The following is a 27,229-nucleotide window of genomic DNA, read 5'->3' as shown; positions in this document are numbered from 1 at the left end:
GTATGTATTTTGTTCCAATAACTTATTAATAAACTAGATTGAATTAAAATACTATAAAATAAAAAATTCTATATGTAGGAAAACCGTGCGATGATAATCGAGGTTTTTCTTAAGCATTTTTTGAGGGTGCTGGGGCCTTTACAGGTTTTATAAAACAAAAAATTCTAAAAAATTTGCTCTTCACATCATTTATTAGTTTTATTTCCTTAATCTCTTATAATATATAATAATTCTTTTACATTAACACAAATCTATACCTAGAAGTTGGTATATAAACACATAAAAATTTTAGCATTTAATAATATCATGGGGCCATTGGATCATATGTTTATGTTTGACTAATCTGCATTTAGCAGCTTATGAGACGCTAACGGTTTCATATGACTAATTGATTATTTCACAACTTTTAAAAAGAAAAATGTCTTGCCTTTGAATGGTAATCTTGTTCCAGTCTGGGATCTGATCCGGCTACCTGTTTGTATTTGTTAATTTTCATTTGGCGATTTCTCTCCTCTATATCCATAGCACCTATCGAGTAGAAAAAAAATCCATAAAATTAATGTTCAGTTCTTATTTCTGAGCCCTACTTACAGGATGTATAAAAAAAAAAGAAATGCTAGGCTGAAAGATTACTTTCATTCAAGGTAGTACGTACAAATTAAATATCATATTATTTTCTAGATTTATTTTAAGAATGCAATTTGGTGAATAAAATCATGGTTATTAAATCTGTAAAATAATTTAAATCTGAATAAAATGTAAGTGAATTTAAACAGAGACAACAAATCTTCATTAAACAGAAAACATTTTCTGGTACATGTATGTTTAGGAGAATATATTTGTCAGCACATAAATATGACAATAGTAATATGATAAGAATTGTGGCTTGTAATTAATTCATCAAGATTTGATTTATTTACTGGAAAAAGGTTGTAAGTCTAATTGGTTTCAAATACAATTTTACAACTGCATTTAGAATTATCAGAAAATCACCCCATGTGTTAAACTAAAGCAGGTTGCTGCAGCATACAAGTGGATGCAGTTATCAAGATTTTTTGACCTTGAATTTTCTAGAACTTGGATCAAGACAGAGGCACTTGGAATAATACTCCTGAAAACATACCATGCCAGTAAAGGCATAAAGTATTACTGAAATCATTTGAGAAAAAAAAATGTAAGGAGGTGAGAAACGAGATAATAAGGAAAAATGAGACAAAATGAGATTAATGCTGTTTATAACAGGTGCTTCCTCAAAACACATCAATTACAGATATCAAAGGATCTTTAAAAACTTTGGTTAGAATAAGAACTAAATTCAACTAGAAAATCTTAGCAAACATGAAGTGCTTTAAAATGGTATTTATGATTTTTACTAAAGAGATTTTATAGAAAAATTCCATTTCTCATAAATAATGGAAAAACAAAATCTCAATTGTATGTTACCAATCTACAAACTGGGAAAAATAATCGTATCTTAGTAAGCTCAAGTGGGTATCTATAATAAAATATTGTCACGTAAATTCAGAAACACTAAATGTAAGAGTGTAAACATACACACACACATACCCCTTGCTTAAGATCATATTTAAAACTGCAGTAAAGACATTTAGACAAAAGTGTGCCTATTCAAAAATAGGTATGTTAATACTCATCCTGAAAAAATCTTCAGTGTGTTTGATAATTCCTGTTAGTAAAAAATTTAAGTAAAAATTGAAAATTAAAATAAGACATGAGGGGAAGAAAAAGCTTCAAAAAGGAGTAAGAAAACTTTGACTCAAAGAATGTACAGAGTTTAGATTTTATGACCTCTAAGTAAAAGAGCAATTTAAATCAATTAAGCAATTTGTTTGAGTCAAATTTGAATAATGATTTGATTAACTGATTCTGTGCCAAATTATAAAATGGGAATAGAAATATGTTAATGTAAGTTGAATGATACATAAAATCAAGTGAGTGCCTCCATGATATAAATGCAAAATATAGCCAAGTATAAATGCCTGTTAGTCTAGTAAAATACAATATTGGAATTGTTTGTACCTCAAGAGAGATTCTCTGGTAAATATGTTTATTTTCTCTGAGGGTAGGGGAAAAAAAGCCATCCCAACTTCAAAAAATTATGTGTACTGAAAGAATATTAGCTAAGTTAAGTGTTTGGGAAGTTTCTTTTAAAAAGTTTCATTTTAATATCATAGTAGCAAAATCATATTTTAAACATAAATAGCACCAATAGACAAAGTTTAAACACATTATATACATATATAGATATATATATACATACATAGAGATATATACACATACATACATATATATGCATTTTCTAATATTTAGACTATTTCCTGGACATCAACCTCTTATGACTTATATTAAATTCTTTCTTTTTTTAAAAAAAATCTTTCTAAATATTAGATAGTAATGGGATACATACTGGCAGGAGACAGGAAACATTTTCTGTAAAGGACCCAACAGTAAATATCTTAGATTTTGCAAAGTATGCAATTCTGCCATTGTAATATGAAGGCAGCTACAGACAATGAATACACAAATATGTGTGGCTGTAGTCCAATAAAACTGTATTTACAAAATAGGCAACAGCCTGGATTTGGCTTAGGGGCAGAGTTTGCTGACCCTTGCATTAAAGCATATTGATAATACTGCTATGGAAAGAGTATTTCTCCTTAGTAATGGTTTAAAAATTTTGCAAAATCAAGTTTATGGATCATCATTTATATTTAACAGATCACTGGGGGATCTAAGATGAATATTAATGTGTATCTGCTAAAAGTAAACATACAGGCAAATAGAGAGAGTAATATAACCATTTAAATATGTTATCAACTAAATTTAATCTCAAACGCATCTCTCATCTCCAGACTCAATCATCATCTATAGATGGTCCTTCATTGGAAAAATTTTTTGTTAGAATCTTAACCAATGAAATCTTAAGGCAATCACCTTAGTGACTATCCAATAAACAAACTTGGGTAACCATACTTTTAACTTGTAACTTTAACTTCTCCTAGGAGTCCAATCCTTAGGACAAACAGTAACCAGACAGGCCTCTCTCCAAAATTATTTGGCTCATATGAAGTCTTCCATTCTTTTTCTACATTTTAATCAGTCTATTCTCATAAACAAAACACTCCACAAACAATAATATCCTCAGAGAGGAAAGTATCCTATTTATAAAGAGACCCACCATGAGAGATTCTTCACCAGCGAGTTGATTTTTCTTTGTTAATCATTTTCTCTAAGGAAAATAACCCAGAAATAATATTTTCAATAACATTATTTTGGTTTCAACCAAACTCAGTATTGTTTCTTTTCCCCCAAGGAATAAAACACAATTTGGAGGAATCAATGCAAGTAGAAGGGTTGTTCACTATCTGGTTGGGGAATGGAATATGTATTTTCCTGAACTTTCAACTCTGATGTCCAATGCTGCACTCTACAAAAGGAAAATAAGTTAACGTGTTAAGGAGGCAAGTTTTTGTTCAATCTCCTCTTTCAAATTTACGTAAATCTACAAATTTGCATATAAAAGGTCCTGAAAATTCTGTAATAAATAATAATTATTTGATCACAGATAGCATCTCTCCTTCCACCTATTTACCAGGTAGTATCTTGCTGAACTAGTTTTAAAAACACATTCTGGGAAACACTGGCTCATAGGTTCAGAAGGTAAATTTACCTAGGAATCTCTATGAGTCATACTGCTTATATGTAATGACACTGTGCTTATTACAGAAGACATCCTAGAGGTTTAATATGCTTTTGTAATTTGAGTACACTGAAAACACAGTCATTATGTGTTCAAAATCAAATCTAATATCAAAGCATTTTCAAATTATAACAAAAATAGATTAAGAGGTTAATGGGACAATCAGACTTCATGGACAAACCCAATACAACAAAAGATTGCATATATTTATATCTATTTATTGGAAAGGTAATCTGTTTAAGTGTATTAAACTGTAATATTCAAATTGTCTCAAATTCTTTCTGGTATAAGGTCAATTATTAACTAAACTAAGAAAATATGATTTCTTATTTCATTAATATCTTAATAACATAAGAGGTTAACGTGTTCTTAAACCAACAAACTTAGTTCGTAAACCAACAAACTAAGTGTTGTGGTTATTTTGAACTTAAAAAAAGACTACTTAAAGTGTCTAAAAATTTAAAAAACCATATTTATAATGTTGGCATGGCAATCAAGTTTAAAAAAGTTAAGTTATAGGTGGATTTTGTAATCAGAGATGTAGTTGAAAACGGCCAGATTAACAGGCAGCAAGACAGTGGTTGCTTGGGTTTCTGCATTTGCAATACAAAGATCATCAGTATACTTTCAGTGATTTCTATAGTGCATGTCAAACAGCAATGGCTTTATATTTGCTTTTCCAAACACAAACACACACACACACACGTGCACAAACACGCAAACACACGCACACACGCTACTGGAGTCCCAAAGCAGCTTTACAAACCAAACTTCTTTGAAGTAGGAACACAGGCTTGGCAGTAATGCACTTCACAATGAATATAAACAGTAAACAGAAAATTGAAGGACTGCCGACTTGGTGACACATCTTGTGATCTTAAACAAAATGCTCAGGTCTGGGGATCTTAAGAGGGAAAACTCTTAAGCCCAATAGCAAAGCTCAAAGAAAGAACACCAAAATTCAGGGAAAAACATTGGAGAACCTACGATTACAGCATCATGGGAGCCTAAGATTATCAATCTTATCTAAATCTACAAGCTATATTGTTTAGCACCCCAGATTCTTGAGGCTAATTTAATAACTTTTAAACATTCTCCCTCCTCCTTGACCCATCCTTTTCCTCTGCCTATATATAAATATTTGGCTTCAGGTTAAAAAAAGGTCTTCCTTTAATTGAGATTAAAAAGTTTCACTAAGTGGCTATCTGTTTCATGAGGGTTTCTGATGAAAATATTCACATCTTTAGTTCCTTTTTCTTTAATTATTATGTCTTCACAAAACTAAGATGTGCCTTTAAATAATCTAAGGTTAGAAAACAAATTTATACTGTTCATATTTTTAACAAAAATAATACATCAAGAACTTGTGGGCTGATCATTAAATATTTACATCTTATGACTGGATTTATTCTAAATTTTATCCTTATAAAAGGTACACGCTAGATTTACTTTCCAGTTAAATTTGAGAATTAAAGACATTTGTGTAATATCAAATTTTAATTAGTAGTGAAAGACTTCCAACACAAACTATTCCCTGTTGAAACTATCCAAATAATTGAAGTCAATGTGGATAAAGTGTATTTGTATAAAATACAGAGATAGAATAAATGTAAACTGAACATAAATCAAAATATTATCTGAGGCCTTTTTCTGAGTGAAGCTAAAGAAGTATATTACTTACATATTAGAATCATTTTTAAAAATTAACTATATTTTGCCAAATCATCAAGGAGAGGAAAAAATTACTTGTGATATCTATCCTATGAAATCCTGGTTTACAAACTTTTCTTCTAAGAAAACACAGTGTGGAAGAGGCACAACAAAACAAAAGAAGATTACAGACAATAATGATGACAGTGACAGAAATAACATTCCAAGTGATTAAAGTTAAAAAGGCCAAATTCATGTAGTCTCTAAATGCTACAATCACCATTTAAGTATATACCAAATTAAATGCAATAAAGAAAAACGTATAATCAGTGTATGCAGCTGTTTGCTCACTCTGATGTAACAATCACACAAGAAAATGTATGGATATTTGTATTTATTTTCCAGGTGCAGTAGAAAAGTCTATAAAAACAACTTATTGATGTCTTTCAGTAGTCAGAGGAATAAGAGTAGAAATTGTTAGAATGACTCATGAGATAAATAAGAATATGTAATACTTTGTCATGTTATAATATTATTTTCAAAGGCAGTGCAATTCAAAAAGAAAATACTGTCTCTGATTTTACTGAATATTTTAACAGTTCTTTCGATAATCTGATAACTGTGAAAAAACTTATTTTTCAGATTGACAGTAATATACTAACAATTTCATTAACAAAAAATTAATGGTCATTTATATAAATGTTTTCTGAAGTACCTGATGTACAAAGACAAAAAGCAAATTACTTAAAAAAATAAAACATATTTGGTACTGTGTATAAAAAGGCTTTACAATGGTCATATTTTTTAACGTGAAATTTCACTTCCCAGGATCTTTCCTAAAGAAATAAATCAATGTGCAAAGACATACATACATACTCATGGCGCTATTGTTTGATAATTATAAAGTCTAGGGAAAAGAAAGGCCAGGGAAAGAAACTCCATATGTCCAAGACAGGGGATTAGTTAACTGCACTTACAATATATCTACAGATAATTACGTATCCAGGAGAAATGAGAATGGTGTGCATGTGCATTCACATATGTAAATTATATAAAATAAAGATACCACAATTAGTGATTATAAAATATTAAATGATAGATATGGTAGTATAGTTTGTAATTTAAAACACCAAGTAAATTCATAAAAATATAAATGCACATAATTGAAACAAAAGACAAAGAGATGGAGTGAAAAAGATTTAAGATTTACACACCAGAGCAGTTATCACTGGTTATTAGAAGTTAGTATAAGTGCTTTTGGTTTCTTATTTGGGTTAATACATAGTTCATAAAATGTCCACAATGACCATACATTATACAGAAAAAAATGTTATTAAAAAACACAAACTATAACGTTTATGTGAACAAGGACAAATTATCCAGTTTGAAAACCCTATGTTCTTCCCATGAGTGGATAAAAATGCTTTGAAAATAAATGTTAAATTATTTTTAAAATGCAAATTTAAATGCAAATCGCTCATTATTTAATTTATTTCAGGGACATATATTTATGTGGATGTAATGATTAAAAATGGTACATAATAAGAAATACTTCCAAATGCAATAAAGTGCAGATCTTTCCAATTTTTGTGAATATTAATATAAAAAGTGATCTGTCATGCTTTAAAATTTCCCACATTAGTTTTCTCAAGTGTAGGACTTAAGAAATTGTGCACAAAACTTTTAGAAGTTACTTTAAAATGCTTTCTTCACAATCACTTGCCCATAATGAGTTTTCTCATATTTTAGACTAAAACTTTGTTATACACTAGGACCTTGCAAAAAAGTAATTTAAAAAAATTTTTTTTATTTGATAATCTATATTGTCATTTTATTTTTTAAGTTTTCTTTTTCTTTTTTTTCTCTATTTTTTTTCTTTTTAAAGCCCAGTATTTTATCCTCTTTTGGGGGGGGGGGAGTAATTAGATTTTGTTTTATTTTATTGATTGATTGATTATTATTTTCCTATTAATGGAGGTACTGAGGATTGAACCCAGGACCTCGTGCTTGCTAAGCACACACTCTAAGCTATACCCTCCCCACAAAAATACACTTTTGTTAGCTAAATTATTTGTTAAAATAAATGTAACGTAGAGAATAGCAAATATTGGAACAAATTAAATTGAAAAAAGGTATGAAAATAAGTACTGTGAAAAAATTGTAAATCACATAACAAGTTATTTTGTATTAGTACTGGAGCAAATAGAAGCATTTTCTTTTAAAGTGTAAACCAACTTAGTCTTAACTGTGCAAGTAAGATACATGAGTTTTGAGAAATAATTATTTCCAAATCAATTAATTTTGAGGATTTTTCTACTGTGGTCACTTGGAAATAACACATTTGGAGTGAAAGGAAATATAATTTGATTTTGCTTATAATGAGTTTGCTTATAAAATGATCTTTGCTCCCAGTAATGTAGGAAAACTGAACTTCATAGATGCCTAAGTGAAATGTGGAATTAAACGAAACGTAAGTGCTCTAGAAATGTATGAAACTGTTGTCCTACTTCAAGGCTCATAGTTAATGGGCTAAATAGTCTTTCAAATTATCTTCTTAACCTTAATGATCTATTTTAGATATTTAGGTCGCCCGTTATGCTGTGTATCAGTATGCTGTTTCCTTATTAACTCCTTACCATATTCATTAAATAGTACTTCAAAGGAGATGCTATAGACAAATTTCATACTCCTTTCACTACAGTCAAAAGAAACTGATATTCTAATACTTTAGGACATAAACTATAAAGAGGGTTCTAGTGATTTCAGGAAATAGAGTACGTCTATTTTTCACATCTAAATTCAGTGAAAAAGACTACTGGGGCTTTATTATTCAGAGGATTTGGATTTTAGCACCATTTTGGTCTCAACATGTAAAATCAGCATGTACTTGGGACCACAGTAGAAGATCAGGGTTTTGACCATGGAGAGTGCAATGGAGGTAATCATCACAGACTTGATAGGGCTATGGAACTGCCCAAATTTAGGGTAATGAGTATATTAATAATACATAGGATTGAAGAAAATCTTAAAAACAGCACTGGTTTCAAGGTAAGAGGCAAGATTTGGATTTGAGTCTTAATTTCATAAGCTCTACAACTGTAAACACTTCATTTCACCCTTTTGGGCATAAAATTCATCATCTGTAAAAATGAATGATTTTGAACCAGATACTCTGATTCCTTCTGCTGTGTAACTCTCTGGTTGGTTAATTTTGAAGCCAAATGATGTTTAAGTGTTTGTTCTTTTATATTGTAATACTTAATTCATCAATATAGATAATGTAAAATGTTCTAGAAATTCTTACTCTGTTTGCCCTGGTATTGCGTTCATTAAAATTTCCTTTACTGAAAGTGTGTGTGTGTGTGTGTGTGTGTGTGTGTGTGTGTGTGTATACAGAGGAATGGGATGAAGGAAGAAAGGAGGGAAGAAGAAGGACAAAGAAGGAGGGAGGGAGGGTGGGAGGGAAAGAGAAAAAGAGAGAGAACTGAAAAGTTCATTAAACCAGGAATTTCACCAAGGCAAAAAAATCCTAAGAGCAATGTAATCCAGAAACATCTTCCAGACTAGCTAAAGAGTAACTGTTTCACCCATATACATTTTCCCCCCAGTGTATAGTGACATGGAGTTTCGGAGAAAATATTAGTAACTTTCTAATAATTGAGTTATTTAAAACTTGTTAATCATTGTTCCTGTATCTTTGAAAAAATAAGGTATATTTTAGAGGATAAACTAAATTTTAAAATGAAAGTCCCTCAGAGAAGGAATGCAATGGTTATTATTACAATTGGTTCTAAGAAAAAGTGCAACAACCATTGATAAAAGATATAAACATGAGTCAGATGCATCACAGTAATAAACTATTCCTCGTATGTGTTAAGCACTTTGGAATGTTCTGACTTTTTACTGATGGCTAAAATCTACATTCAGGAAGAGATAATTTACAGAGTAGCACATATTACTACCCTGTGTATGTCCTGTCTCCATCTTATTCTGTCTCGGCATGACACTGTGTCCCACAACTGCGGCCTTATGAACATACCCACCAGGTATACTTCAACTACAGCCCCTTTACACATTTCAAAAGGTTGCCTAGAAGTTTTGAAGGGAGCATGATAAAGAAATTTAAATGCATTGTTACATTTCTTTGTTGAGAAACATACATAGAAATTTAAATATACTTACAAATGTTGACACTGTTAATTGAAAAATCATTAAAAATAAAAATACCCATCAATATTAAAACTGAGACACGACCTATGCTGGAAAGGGACCCATATGATTTTTCTCATGTATATTAGTATGGAAATTAATAATAACTAAATGTATATATGCCCTTGACTGAAATATTTAGACACATGGATTTTAAATAGTACTCATGCTGGACATCAAGCTGTATTTCTTTCTCCAAAGATGCTAATGATTATTATTGGTAAAGGGTACAAGAATGACTATATAGAGTAACTAATGTCACATAGTATAGCACTCTTCATAATTCAAAGGAATGCATCCTAAATGGTTCATAAATAGGGACATTTTATGAAATGTTCCTGTTCAATACTGAGAAGAGGAAGTTAGATGAGATCACTCTCAGAGAAAGAAGGATGAGGATTAGATGAAGAGGCATCAGGAGAGACTAGCCTAAGCTAGGGACTGAACTGAATTTCATTCAACTTTCCAAATACTCACGTGGTAATACGAGTTGCTCTGAGGATCCTAAACAAAACTGCAAACTAGATGGAGTTGGTCTCCATTGACTTTACATTTCTCTTTCTGAATTCCTCTCTTCCTGCTCTCCTCTTCCTAGACCTCGAGTATTGTTCTTTCACGTTGTTCTCTTCACAATGCCTCCCCTACCCCCTCCACCAGGTCATGGGTAAAGCTCCCATTTCCTGAGGTTAAGGGCATGGATTCTGACACCAAACCCCATTGCTTCAGTTCAAATTCCAGCTTCACATGACTAGAGTAAGTTATTTAGCTGATCTCTAGCTGAATTTTTTTTTCAATTAGTAAACTAGAAATAAAAATGGTACCTTCAAATGGTGCAAAATTCACTTTTGGATTAAAATAATTTATACCACAGTGACTTAATTATCCAAAATGTTGACTGCATTTTAGAAGGATTTATTAACCCAAAGAAATCTCTGATTGAGGAAATGCAAAGTTAAAATTGGTTTTGATCACTGAGTCCTACCTCTTCTACAACTATTCCAAACCAAAATCTTCTCAATCCCTTTGTCTGAATTAGTTCTTATACTGGGTCCCCCAAGAGTAAAATCTATGATACCTGGAATTAACATCTTAGTCATCAATTATTCATCACCATTCCAAGTTTGGTAAGTGAGACCCACCGTGTCTAATATGAAAACAATGGAGTTTTACCTGACGTGAGCATATGTGCTTGTACAAGTGACCCTTACATAGTGAGCAATAAAGTTAGAATACTCAAATGCAGAGAGCCTCTTACTATATCTCCAATGCTGAGTCAAATGCAAAACGTTACTTGTTTACTGCTGCTTCCCTCTTATTTCATGGTGACTTTACTCAAAGGAAGATTTCATCACTGAGTACTAAAACTAAGTCTGATATTGTGAAACTTATGTCTCAAAGGTTCCCCAAAATGTCATATTTGCCAAATCCAGCGCTCATTCCTCAACAACATTCTCCTGGTCCTCACTGCAGCATCTGACACAATTACACTATCTTTGATAGTTTCTCCTTCAAGTGTTTGGCCTCACACTTCTCTGACTTTCAGTTCACTTTTTTCCAGATATTTTGTTGGCTCATCTTTCTCAGCCCATCTTTCAAATATCTGCATTTCCTAAAGTGTTATCATTACTTTCTTTTTTATACTATCCCTGAGTGATTTTTCCTAAGTCCATAGCTTCAACTGTCACTCCAGTGATGAAGGCTCCTACCTTTCCTGTAAGCTTGACTCACATTTCTAGTTGCCTCCTAGCCACCCCCAAATGGAGATGCCATCAGCACCTAAAACTCAGCTTGTCCAAAACAAATTGAAATTACTTCTAATGTTTGTTCTTCCTTCAGTTTTTGATGAATATCCAAAACATTCAGAATCGACTTCTTTGCTAACTGCCTTGCTTGTTCTTGATCTTTCCTGGTTAACTGACCCCTACTTGAGACTCAAAGCTTTGGTCCTTTCTTCGTTTTCTTGTTCATCTCTTCTCGCTGAAGCTGTAGGCCAGCCCTATCCGTTATCCAGCCCTATTTTGGGAGGGGACTCGGCTCTTGATTGTTTGAGATGTGTTAGACTAAGTAAATTTTTCTATTAGCATACCCTTAGTACTATTTGGGTAATATTTTAAAATTCATTTTAATTTTGTGAATTTCCAATAACTTTTAACGTCAGATTTATTGAGGCATAGTTTACAAAAATTAAAATTCGCACTATTTAGGTACGAAAGTCTGTAACATTTGATAAACATATATAGTCAGGCAACCTTGCCACAATCAAGCTATAGAGTATTTCTGTCGTCCTAAAAAGTTCCCTGCTTTTTTGTCAACCCTCTCGCTGCCAGCCCAGGTAACCACTAGTCAGATTTCGGTCTAGCTTTTAATTTTTTTCAATAATGTTTTTAGACTAAAATTTTACTTGATCAAGGAGATCACAGAAAATGAAATGTAGCAAAAGTGTTTAAAAATATACAGTTAAAATCTTGTCTTCTAGAGCTCAATACTAATGATATTAATGTTCTGGCACAATTAAATGTTAACAATAATAGTGATACTTGTTATATGACAGGAATTGCGTGAAGAGCTTTGCATGTGTTATAATAATGTTACTCAATCAGTATAGTTATTTGTGATAGGACTTATTTTCTTAATTTTACTTATTAGAAAATTTCTACAAGGTCATGCAACTACTAGGTGGCTTACACTGATCTGTTCCCTAAAATTTATGGTCCGAAATATTTAGAATCACGAAGTGACTCTCTCCCTCACACACACCACTCTCAACACCTGTTTATTCTTTTCCTTTTCCCAACGTTCTCTCTTTTAACACCTCTTCCTTTTTCTTTTCCAACAGCATCATCTCTTTGGCCTTTTTTTTGTTGTTGTTGGTAGTGATTCTTTATTTCCCTAAGAGCCCAGCCTAGACTGCGATAGTTATTTTTCATCTGTAATCTCTTTAGAGACGCCTTCTGATTCTCATTCCTATACTTTGAATTGGCCTATCAAGCTCCTTCACACTCTGTATGACCTTTCAATCTATGACTGGGTTCTCCCCATTAGTTGTGTCATGTAATTAATTAATCCAATTACTTCTACTTATTATCATTTTGCTTTTCATTAAACTTTGCCTTTCCCACTATTAGTTCTCTTCCTCATCCCTACCCTCGCATCCCATCCCCCATCCCCTCAGGCCTTCATTCAGTTTGATAAAAAGAAACTATCGTCTGTCAAGTAACATCTTTATCTTCAGTTAAATTATAACCTAATTTTAAATTCCCTAGAAAATTATCTCCAATATATTCATTTCAACTTACCCTCTTTTATATGAAACCTATTTATTTTTCATGCCAACTCTTTTATAATATTTTTACAGATATTAAAATAAAGATCTTTAAAAAGCAGAGGAAGAAAGTGATCTGAAAACAATCCTGACTCATTTTTACCATGATTTTTGAATATTTAGTTAAGTACTGTATATACGTTAATACTTACTAACTTGCTAACTAACTTTGACTTAATAATATGTACTCTTTTCTTTCAACTGAAATAATTTTTAAAATATAATTTAATCATAACTTACCTATCATCCAGAGCTACACTTTATTCATTCCTCTGCCTGCAAATCTTATTTAAAATTCTTTCATCTGCCACTGACACTTAAATGCCTTTTCAGAAAAAAAGTTTTATAGCAAAAATAATTCTCTTCTGAACTTTAATGCCCTTACTTCATCTTCTGTTTATGGCTCTTTATTACATATATACCTCCTGGCTCCGAATCATAGCTGGTTTCTTCCTATTCTTTATCAACAGTAACTTTCATACATGATGTAGTATGTTTATATATATATATATGTACATACACACACACACACACACATATATATATACACACACACACACACACACACACATATACATATACATATTACACTTGAGACTTTCTTGGTTGAAATACTACAATATTACTTAATAAAATGTTAAGCTTAGACTTATACAAAATATTTCTCTAAGCCACTGTGTCTCTTGTAACATCTAAGCTATTTAGCACAGCAGTGAACATAGAGTTGACACCACATGTCTGCTTATGAACTGAGTGATTTACATTTTCTGATAAGATTTCAGTGTACTAGGGTTATGGTTTTCATGACTGAGCAATCTCGAGTACCTGCATCTTAGACTTCTGTCATTAATATTAAGTTTAACCTGCATCCCAATGTTCATAGCAGCACTATTTACAATAGCTCTAAGGCATGGAAACAGCCTAAATGTCCATCAACAGATGACTGGATAAAGAAGTTGTGGTATATTTATACAATGGAATACTACTCAGCCATAAAAAATAATAAAATAATGCCATTTGCAGCAACATGCATGGCCCTGGAGAATGTCATTCTAAGTGAAGTAAGCCAGAAGGAGAAAGAAAAATACCATATGATATCACTCATATGTAGAATCTAAGGGAAAAAAAAGACAAATGAACTTATATATAAAACAGAAACAGACTCACAAACATAGAAAACAAACTTGTGGTTACCAGTGGGGAAGGGGTTGGGAAGGGTAAATTGGGAGTTCAAGATTTGCAGATACTGATTGGTATATATAAAATAGATAAACAAGTTTATACTGTACACCACAGGGAACTATATTCAATATCTTGTAGCAGCTTATGGTGAAAAGAATATGAAAATGAATATATGTATATTCATGTATGACTGAAGCAATGTGTTGTACACCAGAAATTGACAAAACATTGCAAACTGGCTATACTTCAATTTAAAAAAAATAGTAAGTCTATTAGAAATAGGATGTAATCAAGCACAGAGAATATCTATAAAATGGAATAAAATGTGTAATGATTAGATTGGTAATAAATCAATAATGGAAAGATTCGGGAAAATTTCAACAACAGTTTATAAGCGCTTTTATATTTATATACATATAAAAATATAATATAATATATATATAAATATAAATATATATATATACACACACACACAGATACACTTAAGTTAAATTTCCTCTACAATGAATATTACTTCTCTTTACCTTTTAGGACATAACACAAGTAGAAAAAAAAATGTCAAATGAAAGCTCACAGTACTCAAAACATGGTATATATGACAAAGAAATATACGATTTGAAGCACAAGTTTGAAATAATACATAACCATGGACAATATTCAGAATAATTAGAGAAACAAAACAAAAAGGAGGAACTGTTTTCATGCTAAAAAGAATACTATAGGGGAGAGGGTATAGCTCAGTGGTAGAGTGCATGCCTAACATGCATGAGGTTCTGGGTTCAATCCCCAGTACCTCCGTTAAAAAATAAATAAGTAAATGAACCTAATACCACCCCTGCCAAAAAAGAAACCTAAAAGGTAATTTAAAAAAAGAATACTATAATTGTAATAATTTTGAAAAATTTCCCTTAGCTAACCCTAACCGGATATGAAGAAATAATTTTACTAAAAATTATAGGGCATTAACTAGATTTATTGTGGTAATCATTTTGCAATATATGTATATGCAAATTATTATGTTGTACACCTTTAATACAATGTTACATGTTAATTATATCTCAAGAAAGCTGGAAAAAATGTTAAAAGAATTTTTAAAAATTTTTAACTAAAAATTATAATTACAAAGTCACTTATTCCTAATTACATTTTTATTAAGAATGATTTAAGCTCTATTCAACTTGAATTGTTAAGCATTTCAAATTAACATAAGTAGCTGGCAGACTAATGGACCAATGTGAAATAATAATTTTTAAAAATATTCTTCTAAAACTTGATATAGCACAGAAGCAACTATAACAATAATGTAATAATTAGTTAATATAATATTATATTCGGTAATATAATATAATAATAATTTACCTAAGCAATTGGTAAGAAAAACAGCTTTCAAAATATCTTTTGAGATTTCCTTATGAATAAAACTAATGTATTATATAAGCAATACGACTGTCAGATGCTCTAGACCAAATCTGGAAATAATTCTGAAAATTTGTGTAGCTGAAACTTGAACTTAAAAACACGAGTAGATGTTGCTTTATGGATCCTGTTACCAAACAGTAGTTTAAAAATCTCTTTTGTATCATTAGCTCTTTCAAATGGTCGCTAAGACTTGTTTACAATTATCTAAAAAAAATAAGATTATCATATGAAATTTCATAAGACTAAGAAGAAAAAAGTGTAAACCCTAATAAAGCTCACTACTTCTCACTTAAAAGAAACTTGATTATGATTTGTAAGGGCTAAAATCAGTGATTTTTTTGCTGCTTCAAAATATGTGATCAACTCCATTCCTTCATTCACGGTGTAGAATTAAGTTGCTGTGACTATAATTAGATTTATTAACATAAATGAAGGCCCTGTGATTGTGATGTAAAACATAAAACATATACTTCAATCTAATACTTCAAGGAAATGATTAGCTTTATCAAATGTTTCACTATCAAATTTGGGGTTGAAGTAGTAACAAGTGGTGTTGGTAGAGAAAAATCTTACGTATTCATTAGGAATGTGAGTTACAGGTTAATAAAGACACCATATTTTATTGGTCATAAACTCCAGGCAATTTTTGAAAAGCATTAACTTTATCTAACTTTTATTAAAAACAAATGAAATCCATTCTGAACTGCTTGTTACACAATTTACTGCTTTCTCTTCTAAAAGTATTTCCTTTTTCTCTGAAGCTCTTCTTATTAGCTTCTCTACCATTCCTTCTTTACTCTTACTTCCTTTGGGACAAAATGCGCCACTCTTCATTTATCCCTAGGTTTAGGAGAGTTTGTGGAATCTCAAACTTAGTGCTAGTTGATACAGACCAAGCCCCCACTTTTAGTATAAGGGATCTACATCTAGAACAGAGAAAGCTCACTCTTCAGCTTCTTCACACCAGGAGGAAAGGAAGTGTTTCAGGTCTATAGCTACAACTGTAGTTTTAATTTATGAGAAAGACTTCGATATGTTTTGTTAACAATTAAAAGTAATTTAGTACCTAATATCTGAATACAGTAAAATTCTCTTCCCTCTGTCAATTCCACATGTCCCAGGTGCCATTTATTTCTTAAGAAAGGGTGCTTCCATTATTTTTCTCCTCTTCCTAATCTTCCAACTCTCTCAATTAAGCCCTTTCTTTGCTTCTTGTATATCATGTTCGATGTGTTGAATTCCCCCCAGTTTAGCTTAAATTCCTTATATTTCTCCCTGTCTTCTCCCCTACCAAATTAAATAGTTCATTTCTTCCTTTGTCCTAGCATCTGTTCCTTTCTTAATATTTTCCAATAGGTACCGGCAACTGTACCTATCCTGGGCTTCTTTCTCTAATTCTTTCCCATTGCTTAGAGACATCCTCATCTTGACCACTGTGGATTCTGAAACCCAGTTCCTTTTACTTAAATCTTATACACCCTCAGCATTATCACAGAATGCTCATTCCACTTCTTAGCCTTAATAGAAAGTTAGTTGATATTTTAACAAGAATACTACCTCCCTCAGAAACACTTTGAGGAGAAACTGCTGAAAATTCTATACCTTAAATACTACAGAAGCCTGGAAGTGGTATCAGCATTCTTCAAGGTCTGTATTGCTAGCTTCTAATTTCATGTAAAATCTACTCCTTTTATATTCATAATATCCTTTCTGCATTATCATCTACTTCCCAGGCAATTTTTATTCATTTTCTATCAACCTTAGGTCTTCAGTGACATCAATGCCTATATAAACCCTAGCATCAAAAATCCTAGCATCAAGGTTTGGTGCTTTCCTTGCCTTCCCAAACTGTAATCCATGCTTTATCTCAGAAACCTACTCCCAGGACCAAATCTTGTAACTTTACATTATGTGAAATTGTCTAGTATCTGAAAATTCTAAACATTATTAAATCAAACTCTGAAAATAACATCCTCCATTTGCTTCCATTAGCCTTCAATAGCACCACAAAATCCAATTCTTTTATTGAATCCCTTCTCTTCCAGTTCATGGAAAACACTGTATCTAAACATGACTTAACAAGACAACATGATTTAACATGATCAGCATCTTCCCAAATCTCTCTTGGACACCACGTCAACCATTTTCCTTGCCAGCCACCCTCAATATCCTCATCCTATTTTTCTTCCTATTATAACTGCCTACAAACCTTCAACCTGAGATTCTAATGATTACATCTGAAGTGTGGTAATGAGCCAATCACACGATCTTGGAGAATCAATGCCATCGCAAGTTTAAGCCTTCACTTAAACTATCAACCATTCTATTTGTGTTCCGTGAGCTCCTTCTCCAATCCCCCACTGTAGCTACTCTTAATTTGATAAGTTCCCCAAGACTTCAGGAAGCCTTGTCTACATTCATCTTCACTTCTGTTCTTTTAGATCTCCCTTCCTTTCTCTTCAGTCTGTTCTCCACCCTCCACAATTTCACTGAGGCTAATCAGGCAAAAATCATTATTGATTGTTTTATGATTTAACAACATATTTGTCTTTCCCTGGAATTTTTCTCTGTTGAGTATACCCTTCCTGAAACACCTTCCTTTCTGAATTTTGTTCTTTTCTAGATATCCTACTGTCTTTACACGGCTCTTTTCAATGTAGTTTTCTGGCTCTTGTTTTTTCATCCACTTAAATGTAAATAAATGCAGATCCCAGAATTTTGATTTCTTATTCTTCGTATGCTTCTAACAATTCCACTCATTCCAGTGGAATCCGTTAAATGCTGATACTCTACATCTCTAGTCCAGACTTCTCTCCAGAGTTCCAGACCCATACTTCCAATCTCGCCTATTTGATATTTATACCTGAATATTCCAAAAGGGCCTCAAACTAACCCATCCTCAAACTGAACTCTTTATTTTGCCCCTAAAATTTGTCCAACTTGTATTTCCTGTATAGATAAACTATACCATCCATCCAAACATTTCAGTCACCTGAGATTATCTTGTTCCTTCTTTTCCCTGCATCAATAATATCCAATTGGTAACTAAGTCTTATAGATTCTACATTTTAAAATAATTTCTCATGTATCAACTACCTCTCTGGATACCTCAACCCAGCCCATTGTCATCTCTTTAACTGATCCATGCAATGTCCTCATAAACGACCTTTCTGTTTATACAGCTCGAGTCCAATCTTTACCCAGCTTTCAAAGTAGTCTTTTTTGATACAAATATCTGATTGTGTCCCTCTCTTGCCTTACATGCTTCAATAACTTACACAGTTATTTCAGGAACCCTCCCCTGCCTACTTTTGCTTAAATTTGTTTGAAGTCGTTTTGTCATATTTTTTTCTCTGCCTGAAATGTTCTCTACACATCAGGTCAACATATTTCTAGTTTTTAACATTCAACTCAAGGGTCATCTCTTCTGTAACGTCTTTCTTGAACTAATATTCATGGTGGAAATAATCACACCATCTTTTGTGATTCCACTGTATGTTTATCTATCTATCTATCTATCTATCTACCTACCTACCTACCTACCTACCTACCTAATTATCTATCTATCCATCCATCCATCCATCTAGATATAGATACCCCATAGTACCTATAATATTACTGAGTTTACCTGTTAGATTCACACTAGGAAAAACCCACAAGAATAGGGGGCTATTTTATGTGTCTTGTTATTTCCAGCACCTAGAACAGTACTATACAGCATGTGCTTAATAAATGAGTGTTGAATGAACGTTCAAGTTTTAGTACCAGTGTTACTTGTTTCATGAACCCTTTTTAGGCCATCTGTTTGAAAGAAATTTTATCTGACTTTATAACTTTGTAGAACATATTGTTAGACTCGTCCATACTGGCACATAAACATAGCATGTTTTAACTCCTCTGTGATATTTATAGCTTGTTTAGGGCACGTATTAGGTCTTTAGTATTTTCCATAATCTAGCACATTGCTGAACTCAAGATAAAAATAAACTACTTTTAGAATTATGTATAAAAAAGTTGAAAACAAGTTTTAAGCCTAAAATAACTTGAACAAGTTATAATTTATTAACTTAATCTAGTTGACTCTATATTAATATACACATATTTGAATCTGGAGTTAGTTACCCAGTATTGGAAAAATACATATATACACATATAACATAAAATTAATCATTTTATTTTTATTCCATCTAATTGGAGCAGAGCTGTTAAAACCTGAATATACAACTACCTAAAATAAAAATGCCTGAAGATTTAACATTTTGTTAATATTAGAAGAGAAAGAAAAATTATAAAGCAAATAAAAAAATAGTAAAAAAATTTCTAAGACAAGTTAGATAAATGAAAAAAATAATAAAGAAAAGCAGTAGAAGAGACAGACCTGCATGTCTTCTCCTTGTGGTGTCCACTTCTTCTGTGATCACATCGTGTAATGGACAGACATAGACAAAGGAGATGGGTGTGAGTGGATGTACTCAAAAGGTAAAAAGTGACACTGAAGGAAAGGGCCTCAGATCACTTTGAGAAAGGCTCCTGTGCATAGTTGTAGGGAAGATATAATCAAATACATACCATATTAAAAGAAAAAAAAAGAATACAGAAGAACTGATGGTGAACTGGTTAAGCTACTATGGGTTAGCAGAATCAGAAAAATAAAGTTAGTGTAGAGATAAAGAGGATTTAAAAGTTTACAATTATTTATGGACAGCCAATCCTGAACACTGATGCTGAAAAAAGATACCATTAGTAAAAACAAGGTTACTTGTATGATCATATTGTTTAAGACATTACTGTATCCATTTAAGATCTGTGAAAATACTTACAGAAATTTTAGATATCATCTCAAGAAAAGAATTTAATTAAATCATCTTCAAAAAGAGCAACAATAATAGTTCCAGCAGATTTCTATGCCTTTTAAGTTTCCTAAAATGATCAGGGCACACATGAAAATAAGTATGGCCATCAGACCAGTAAGTCACTGAATTACTTCAGTACAGCAATATATTGTCAGGAAAATATTACAGAGAGTAACAAATATAATAAAACTCATTATAAAAAGAGTATCTGAAATATATGGCTATATTTAAATATTAAAAATTCAAGTTAGTCTTCAATTTAGACAAATTTTCTTCGATCATATTCCCTGATAAGGCTTGTTTATTCAGAAAGTTCTTACAGACAGCCATAACAGATCACTGACTGTTCCATTTAAATTTGCCCATCCAAATCTAATATCTACTATAACAGACACAGCACATAATTTGGGAACACTTCAGCACATAATTTGGGAAGATATTTTATACAGCCATTAACCAGGAAATCTCTACTAAACTGAGCATTCTAAGAAAAAATTTTTCTAAAGGTATTAGTGAGTTAGTATTAGTATGACTGATACAGATGAACAACATAACACAAAACCAGAACGTCCTATTTTAATTACCTTCTTAGCTTCAAATCTGGTATTACTAAATTCTTAAACTAAAACACCACATTCATTTCTGCAATACCTGTATCATAATTTTTGAGTGATTTACAGAAAAACATGTTATATAAAAATACCTTTGGAATATTGATATATTGAAATTATAACTCGAGAGAAATCTTTCCTATAACAAATTTATCTCTTTTCCTGAATAATGAGAAAACAAAAATTTTCCACTAGGAAATAAGTGCTGAGATAACCAAAACTTCTTTTTCTAAGAAAAAAGAGAAATACTAGCATGAATTATAGAGAACTGAAAAAGAAATGACATATTTTGAAACTTAACAATATCATTTTGATTGTAATGTGAGCACATCTTTGACTTATTCAAAATTAGACACTAAATCTCATCACAGTTATGTAACAAACTAGACTTTGCTAATAGGATAGACCACTAGAAAAGTATTACCTTCCTGAAATGTATTCATACATTAACGTGCTAGATGCCATATTTTCTTTCACATCCCCAGTCCACCCATTTCTCACAGAAGATAAAATAGAAAACTCTTCGATATATTAGTATCATAGGTTAATGCTGAATGGTATATTTTGCATTATTTTTAACATGCAAATTTCCCTACATACGTATTTACCACACTACTAAAGCAGTTTCCACACATGTTAAAATGAATTTGGTGTGAATTGGATGAAATAACTGCTTAAGTATATTCCATCTCAAAGATTTTTTTTTGCAGAAAACACAGTAACAACATAAATAAATGGAGCTTCTTTCTCTACCTAGTATTTTCCTGTATCTTGAGCATTTTATAATGGTATTGAGGCGATGTTTTTCATCTTATATGGATTCAAAACATTCAAAATTCTTCTCAACCCATTCATTAATTTATTATAGAGAATAACTGAATAGAGTCCAAGTGACTTACCCAAGGTCACAAAACAAGTTCAATGGCAGAACCAGAAACAGAACAGAGGTCTCCTGATTACCAGGTCAATTTTCTTTCTACTAGATGCTATATGACCCAATAAAAACATGTGAAAATAAAAGTCAAACAAGGGAAAAAACCTTTTCATGGTGACACTTGGACTTGATACTTTAATATATAGTACTGTTTAGAACAGGTTTAAAAAGAAGTACCATGGTACAACTAAGCAAATAATTCACCAATGCTTTTTACTCTTGGGAGGAATATAGTAACACTTAGCACCAAAAATTTAATTGTTTTTAGAAAATAATACAACAGTTACATTATAGAAAAGGATGAAAATAGAAGAGTTTCACAATCTAACTAAAGTGCCCAGTAAGTCATTTTTCTATCACTTGTGTGAGTATGATCCATTAATAGATCAAAACTAACCTTACATAAAAACTCACAACTTTAATGAGCAGACAGAACACTCACTTAAATCATAAAATCTCAATGTCTAACTTTCAGTTATACCAAATATTTATTTTTTAAATGTTTGGCTTTCTTGTCTTCTCTGTGGTTACAGTTTTTATTATATATTATTTGTATTAAAACAGCCACATTTAAAAAGAGAAACTTATAGTCAACAATACCATTTAAACAGCTATGTCTTATTTAAGTGGCAAGAAACTATAAAAACTCATTTCACAAATATTATTGTAATGATTTGCAGACTTCAGGGAACCTTGAAGAAGCTGAGTATCCCCTTCACTCTTCCCATCTCCCCGCTTTTCCTTTAATCATTACTTTGCCACAAACATTTTACTTTCAATGCTGTTAATGGTACTTTGATTAAGAAGTCTTTCCAACATTTTATTTAGCCAATAACCACTTAGAGTGATTAAGAACAGTAAAAGTATACTCTCTGTTAGGTGTCTGTTACTATCACAACTATGGCTGCATCTTAGTTTCAGACTCAGAAAATATAAAGACTTTGTAATAAAAATACACAGTATTTTGGGAGGGGTTCATTCCATCAGACGAGCTAACAAAAGAGAAAGTATTTTCATATATTATACTGAAATATATTTATAAAACATAATGAATAACTCATAAACATCATTTATAGTAATTATTATGGAAAAAAATTTTAAAATTTAAGGTACCATCAAGGTGCAAACTATAAAAAGAATGGGGTTTTTAGTTAAGTAAAATAATACAACATATATATATACACACACACACACTAAAGCTGCCTGTATTGATTCTTAAAATTACAAAAACCTACTGAAGATAAACAGATATATAAAATAATAATTTTCATTTGGCTATATGGTAAAAAAGTAAGTTTATGAGACTGAATATAATATCAGCTTTTATGTAAAATTGTGTGCAAAGCAAAATTCTTCTTGCCAATATAATATATTAACAAGCATTATATTTCAACTGAATACATCTCAAGTTCAAACAGAAATAATAACCTGTAATCAACTTAATTTAAAAAGACATAGACATGAGGCTTGTTTATCCATAAATGCAGTTTTTAACAAGGGCATAAGATATCTATTTGAAAATCTGATGTCTGGCTAACAACAGACATGCTATTGGTCCTATTATCAGATTTAACTGTACTTGAGTTAATATAGGTCCTATGGGAGTAAGTATTCTCTTAAAAAGATTCCTGATGATGAAACAGAAACCTCAAGCCTAAGTGTATATTAGAACTTGCAGATAACTAAAAGTTAATCATATCATGAGGGCTTTTTAAAGGTCACAAGAGCCTTAAGAATGTTTCCTTCAAGGGGAGGAACAACACCTTTCAAAACGAAGCCTAAATAAGCGTCTACTTAGTAAGCGCCTCAACAATACAAAGATGAGGACAGACCTAGAATATAAAAACAAAATGTGTACCAAGCTTACCGATTTCAAACTAGAACTTCTCTACTGTGACAAAAATGTTGTTGAAAAATTCCCCAGTCTAAGTGAATTGAATTTATTTTCTAAACTAATTATTACTTTCTATAATTTCGCCAACAACCATAAAATTATTGAATATTTACAAATTCTACCTGCCTACTGAAATAAGCAAAGTACAATCTTTAAAAATATTAAGCTTTTAAAAACAGTAACAAAAATGTTTATCTTTTAAATGTCTTTTTCCTATCTGTAGCTGTGTCATTTTTTTCTGATTCTATCCTTAAAGTCTGACATGTAAGGCAATTTTAAATGCAGAAGAAAAACATACTTAGAGTACTTATTGAAGGAGTTTAAAATAATTGATTTCCAAACTACAGCATACTATTTGTTATAAAAAAGAAAGTCACTGAAGTACAGGCTTGGCCTTATCTGTATGTTCATAGGAAACTCAGTCAACTTAAATGAGCAACTAAATTCATAAGTCCATGAAATCTCACTTTATTCACAGAAGAACATGCTTGTTAACAAATAACACTGTATTTACATATGAAGGTGTCAGTAGTACTTAATTCCAAACTTCCATCAGTTGATTTGTGTTCTACAAAAAATATTTAACTTAGTTTATTACTTTTTTCTGCCAAAAATAAAGTACATTGACTCTATAATCCAGAAATAATCAGAAATTACCAATCTGCTAATACTGACCAAGAACACAACCTCGATGCTTTTTTCCAGATTAGATGGATTAGACTAGCATCTACTTAGAAGACTAGATTAGAATATTGACTTAGACTGAAATAAATTGTTTCTGTTAGAGAATGTCAAACTATTCGAGAATGAAAGGAAACAAAAGTCCATAACATCCAAATAGTCAAGAAAAAACACTGAAGTACAAAATTCACTAAAAAATAAAATTTTGAATATTTACTTTTCCTCTTACCTTAGGATAAATTTTATAAAACACAATTCCAGAGGTTGAGCTAAGTTAAAAAAAAAACAATCCCTACCTTATCCATAGTTACAGATTCTTAAAGAATACAATATGGAAACGTCCATGGTAGAAAAAAATTAAAGCTTAATATATTAACTAAATCTTACAATGCCCAAACTGGGGAAGTAAGCACACACAACTTGTAAAACACAACTTGTTACTTTGAATGTTTTCAATTTACAAAATACTGTATATTCATACAGTAACCGAGCAAAGTGTTTCATTGCCGTCACTCTTCCAGAAGGATTTATCCTCCAGATAAGATACCTCAAGGTAAGTAGCACTGTCACGTTTCAGGGTAACTGCAGAAAGGGTAGCTACGTCAATTCAAGATTTTTCTAGATAAAGTGTATGTTCCACTTGGAAAATGACAAATCAAGGTGGACAATCCTTTTGTGAATAGTATCAATTAATCCTCAAACATATCAGAAATCATTTATAATTATATCTCAAAGCAGAGTCTGAACTATTTAACTCAAGAGTTCCTCATTTTGGAGAAACTGAAAAACTTTATCAGTTCTAAAACATTCATTTAGCTGATAATTTAAGTTAGCTTTCTCACCAGACTTTTTTGTGGACTGAGTTTAAGTAATATATAAGATAAAATATTTTAGGTAAAAATATGCTCTCTTCCCAGATACCACTCTAATTACTATCAGAACAGATAAATTCATTAAGTGAAAATAATAAATTTCAACAGATTAAACCTTGTTTTCAATGTTTAATAACATTACATTATTATAGGCCATAGTATTCTAGTCTAGAATCAGACTGTTCATTGAAAAAACAAACAACAGATTTTCTCTGCTCATATGTCCTTGATTTGCATTAAGAATGTTTTGTTAACTTTACGGCCTGAACAAAATCTAACCCACATTCTACATGAGGAAGACATTTAGTGATTTACTCTGAACATTACCCATAAAACCTGTGCTTTAAAATCATTTGTAGAATTCTTATCTTAATGATCACATCAAAGATGCTAATATGATAAACATCATTATATTTTCCAGGGATTTTTATCTATATTGCTGTCAGTTAAGTTAGAAATACTGAAAATAAATCACCCATTCTCTCAGCACAGTCTACTTCAAAGATGTCAAAACTTTTCTTAAAAGAAGCAGATATGAATCCATGATACTTAAGGTTCATCCAAGTATTTGCTGATCCATTTTCTAGACTACATAATGCCATGTAGTCCTCCAGTTCTACAGTCTTATATTCAAAATAAAAATTTAAAGTGATGTTTTAACTGTTAGTATACATCCTAAAAATGGCAAAATCCCCAGGGGTATTCTTGCATAGATTTTCATAAAACAGCAACAGAAATAGATAACAATATATGCTATTGAGACATAGCCAACTATGCATCTCAGGTTTGAGTTCAAGTCCTCACAAACTTTTTCTAATACCACAAGTTTACTACAATAATCTTCTGATGAAGAATATCTGACAATTAATGGAAGATGATCTCTTAGATTTTAGTGAATAAAGATTATGTATTAATAAACACTGATTATAGTTACTAGATTATTAATATGGTATATATAGTTAAATATAAAATAAAGAATGAATCCAAGCACATCTTCTGTAAAGTCCAGACTTCTAAACATGATGAGGTGTAATTAGCCCCACCTGGTATCCCTCTATTTTCCTCCCGTTCTATCACTCCAAAGTTTCAATAATTAAAAATGTTCTCAACATATCCCACCATTCTTTTAGAAACAAGCAAAAATATTTATGAGCACCAAAATTTACTGCCTTAGCATATTGCATACTTACTCACAACATCTATAGTTTGAATTGCCAGGAATTTTCCACTACATAGAAAAATGCACAATTGCCAAAACAGAAAAATCTATAAAAACTTTAAGCACGACATCAAGGCACTCTAATAATATTAATTTTCCTCTACTGCACACATATTCAGCTAGAAGGCTTAAGTGATTAAAAAATGCAATATATGAGAATACACAAATTAATAATATTTAAAGGAGATGTTTAAAATTTGTGAGATTTAAAAATATTTCAGGAAATACTGCATTCTTTCATGATTTTAATATACAATGTAACTTATTTACATAGATATATATAGCCACAAACATATTTATGTAAGCAGTCATGATGGCAAACAAGACAAATAAACAATAGTTTACGACCAAGGATAACCCATATCACACACCACAGCAAGGAGATATTTTTACAGTAATAGTTTTTGTTACATAAATCATAACAAAAAATCAATTTTATATTTACTTCATTTACTTTTTAAAATCCCCTGAACACATTAAGCTCATTATTATTTTCCAAATAAACTGACTCTTAATTGAAGATCTGAAACAAAAAAACACATTTTTCTTACAACTTCTAGAGTATATTTAAATTCCCAATGTGAATTCTAGTTTATTTTTTAAAATTTTCAGTATGTATCCATTTCACTAAAAGAGAATTCACAGATTAAGTCATTGGCAGTGTG

The 27,229-nt window shown here is 31.4% G+C and overlaps 1 protein-coding gene and 1 non-coding gene across 12 annotated transcripts in view; one reads left to right on the top strand and one right to left on the bottom strand.

Annotated features, from left to right (window-relative positions):
- The window catches only part of RIMS2 (regulating synaptic membrane exocytosis 2), a 509,607-nt gene that overhangs the window by 139,865 nt on the left and 342,513 nt on the right, over positions 1-27,229 (bottom strand). For 3 of the 11 annotated variants that reach the window (XM_074352612.1, XM_045517252.2, XM_074352613.1), the window contains one exon: positions 428-528. The exons of 6 other annotated variants lie outside the window; for them this stretch is intronic. In XM_074352612.1, the coding sequence (XP_074208713.1) occupies positions 428-528 (101 nt within the window). Of the gene's footprint in view, positions 1-427; positions 529-19,878; positions 19,912-27,229 lie in introns of all 11 variants that reach the window. 2 more of the 11 variants (XM_074352615.1, XM_045517255.2) reach the window with 1 other exon arrangement.
- On the top strand, positions 14,805-14,879 carry TRNAV-AAC (transfer RNA valine (anticodon AAC)). Its single transcript has one exon. It is a non-coding gene; the product is annotated as a tRNA-Val (tRNA).

The sequence above is a fragment of the Camelus bactrianus genome, chromosome 25, assembly GCF_048773025.1.
Source record: "Camelus bactrianus isolate YW-2024 breed Bactrian camel chromosome 25, ASM4877302v1, whole genome shotgun sequence".
NCBI lineage: Eukaryota > Metazoa > Chordata > Mammalia > Artiodactyla > Camelidae > Camelus > Camelus bactrianus.
This window is presented reverse-complemented; position numbering and strand designations above follow the sequence as displayed.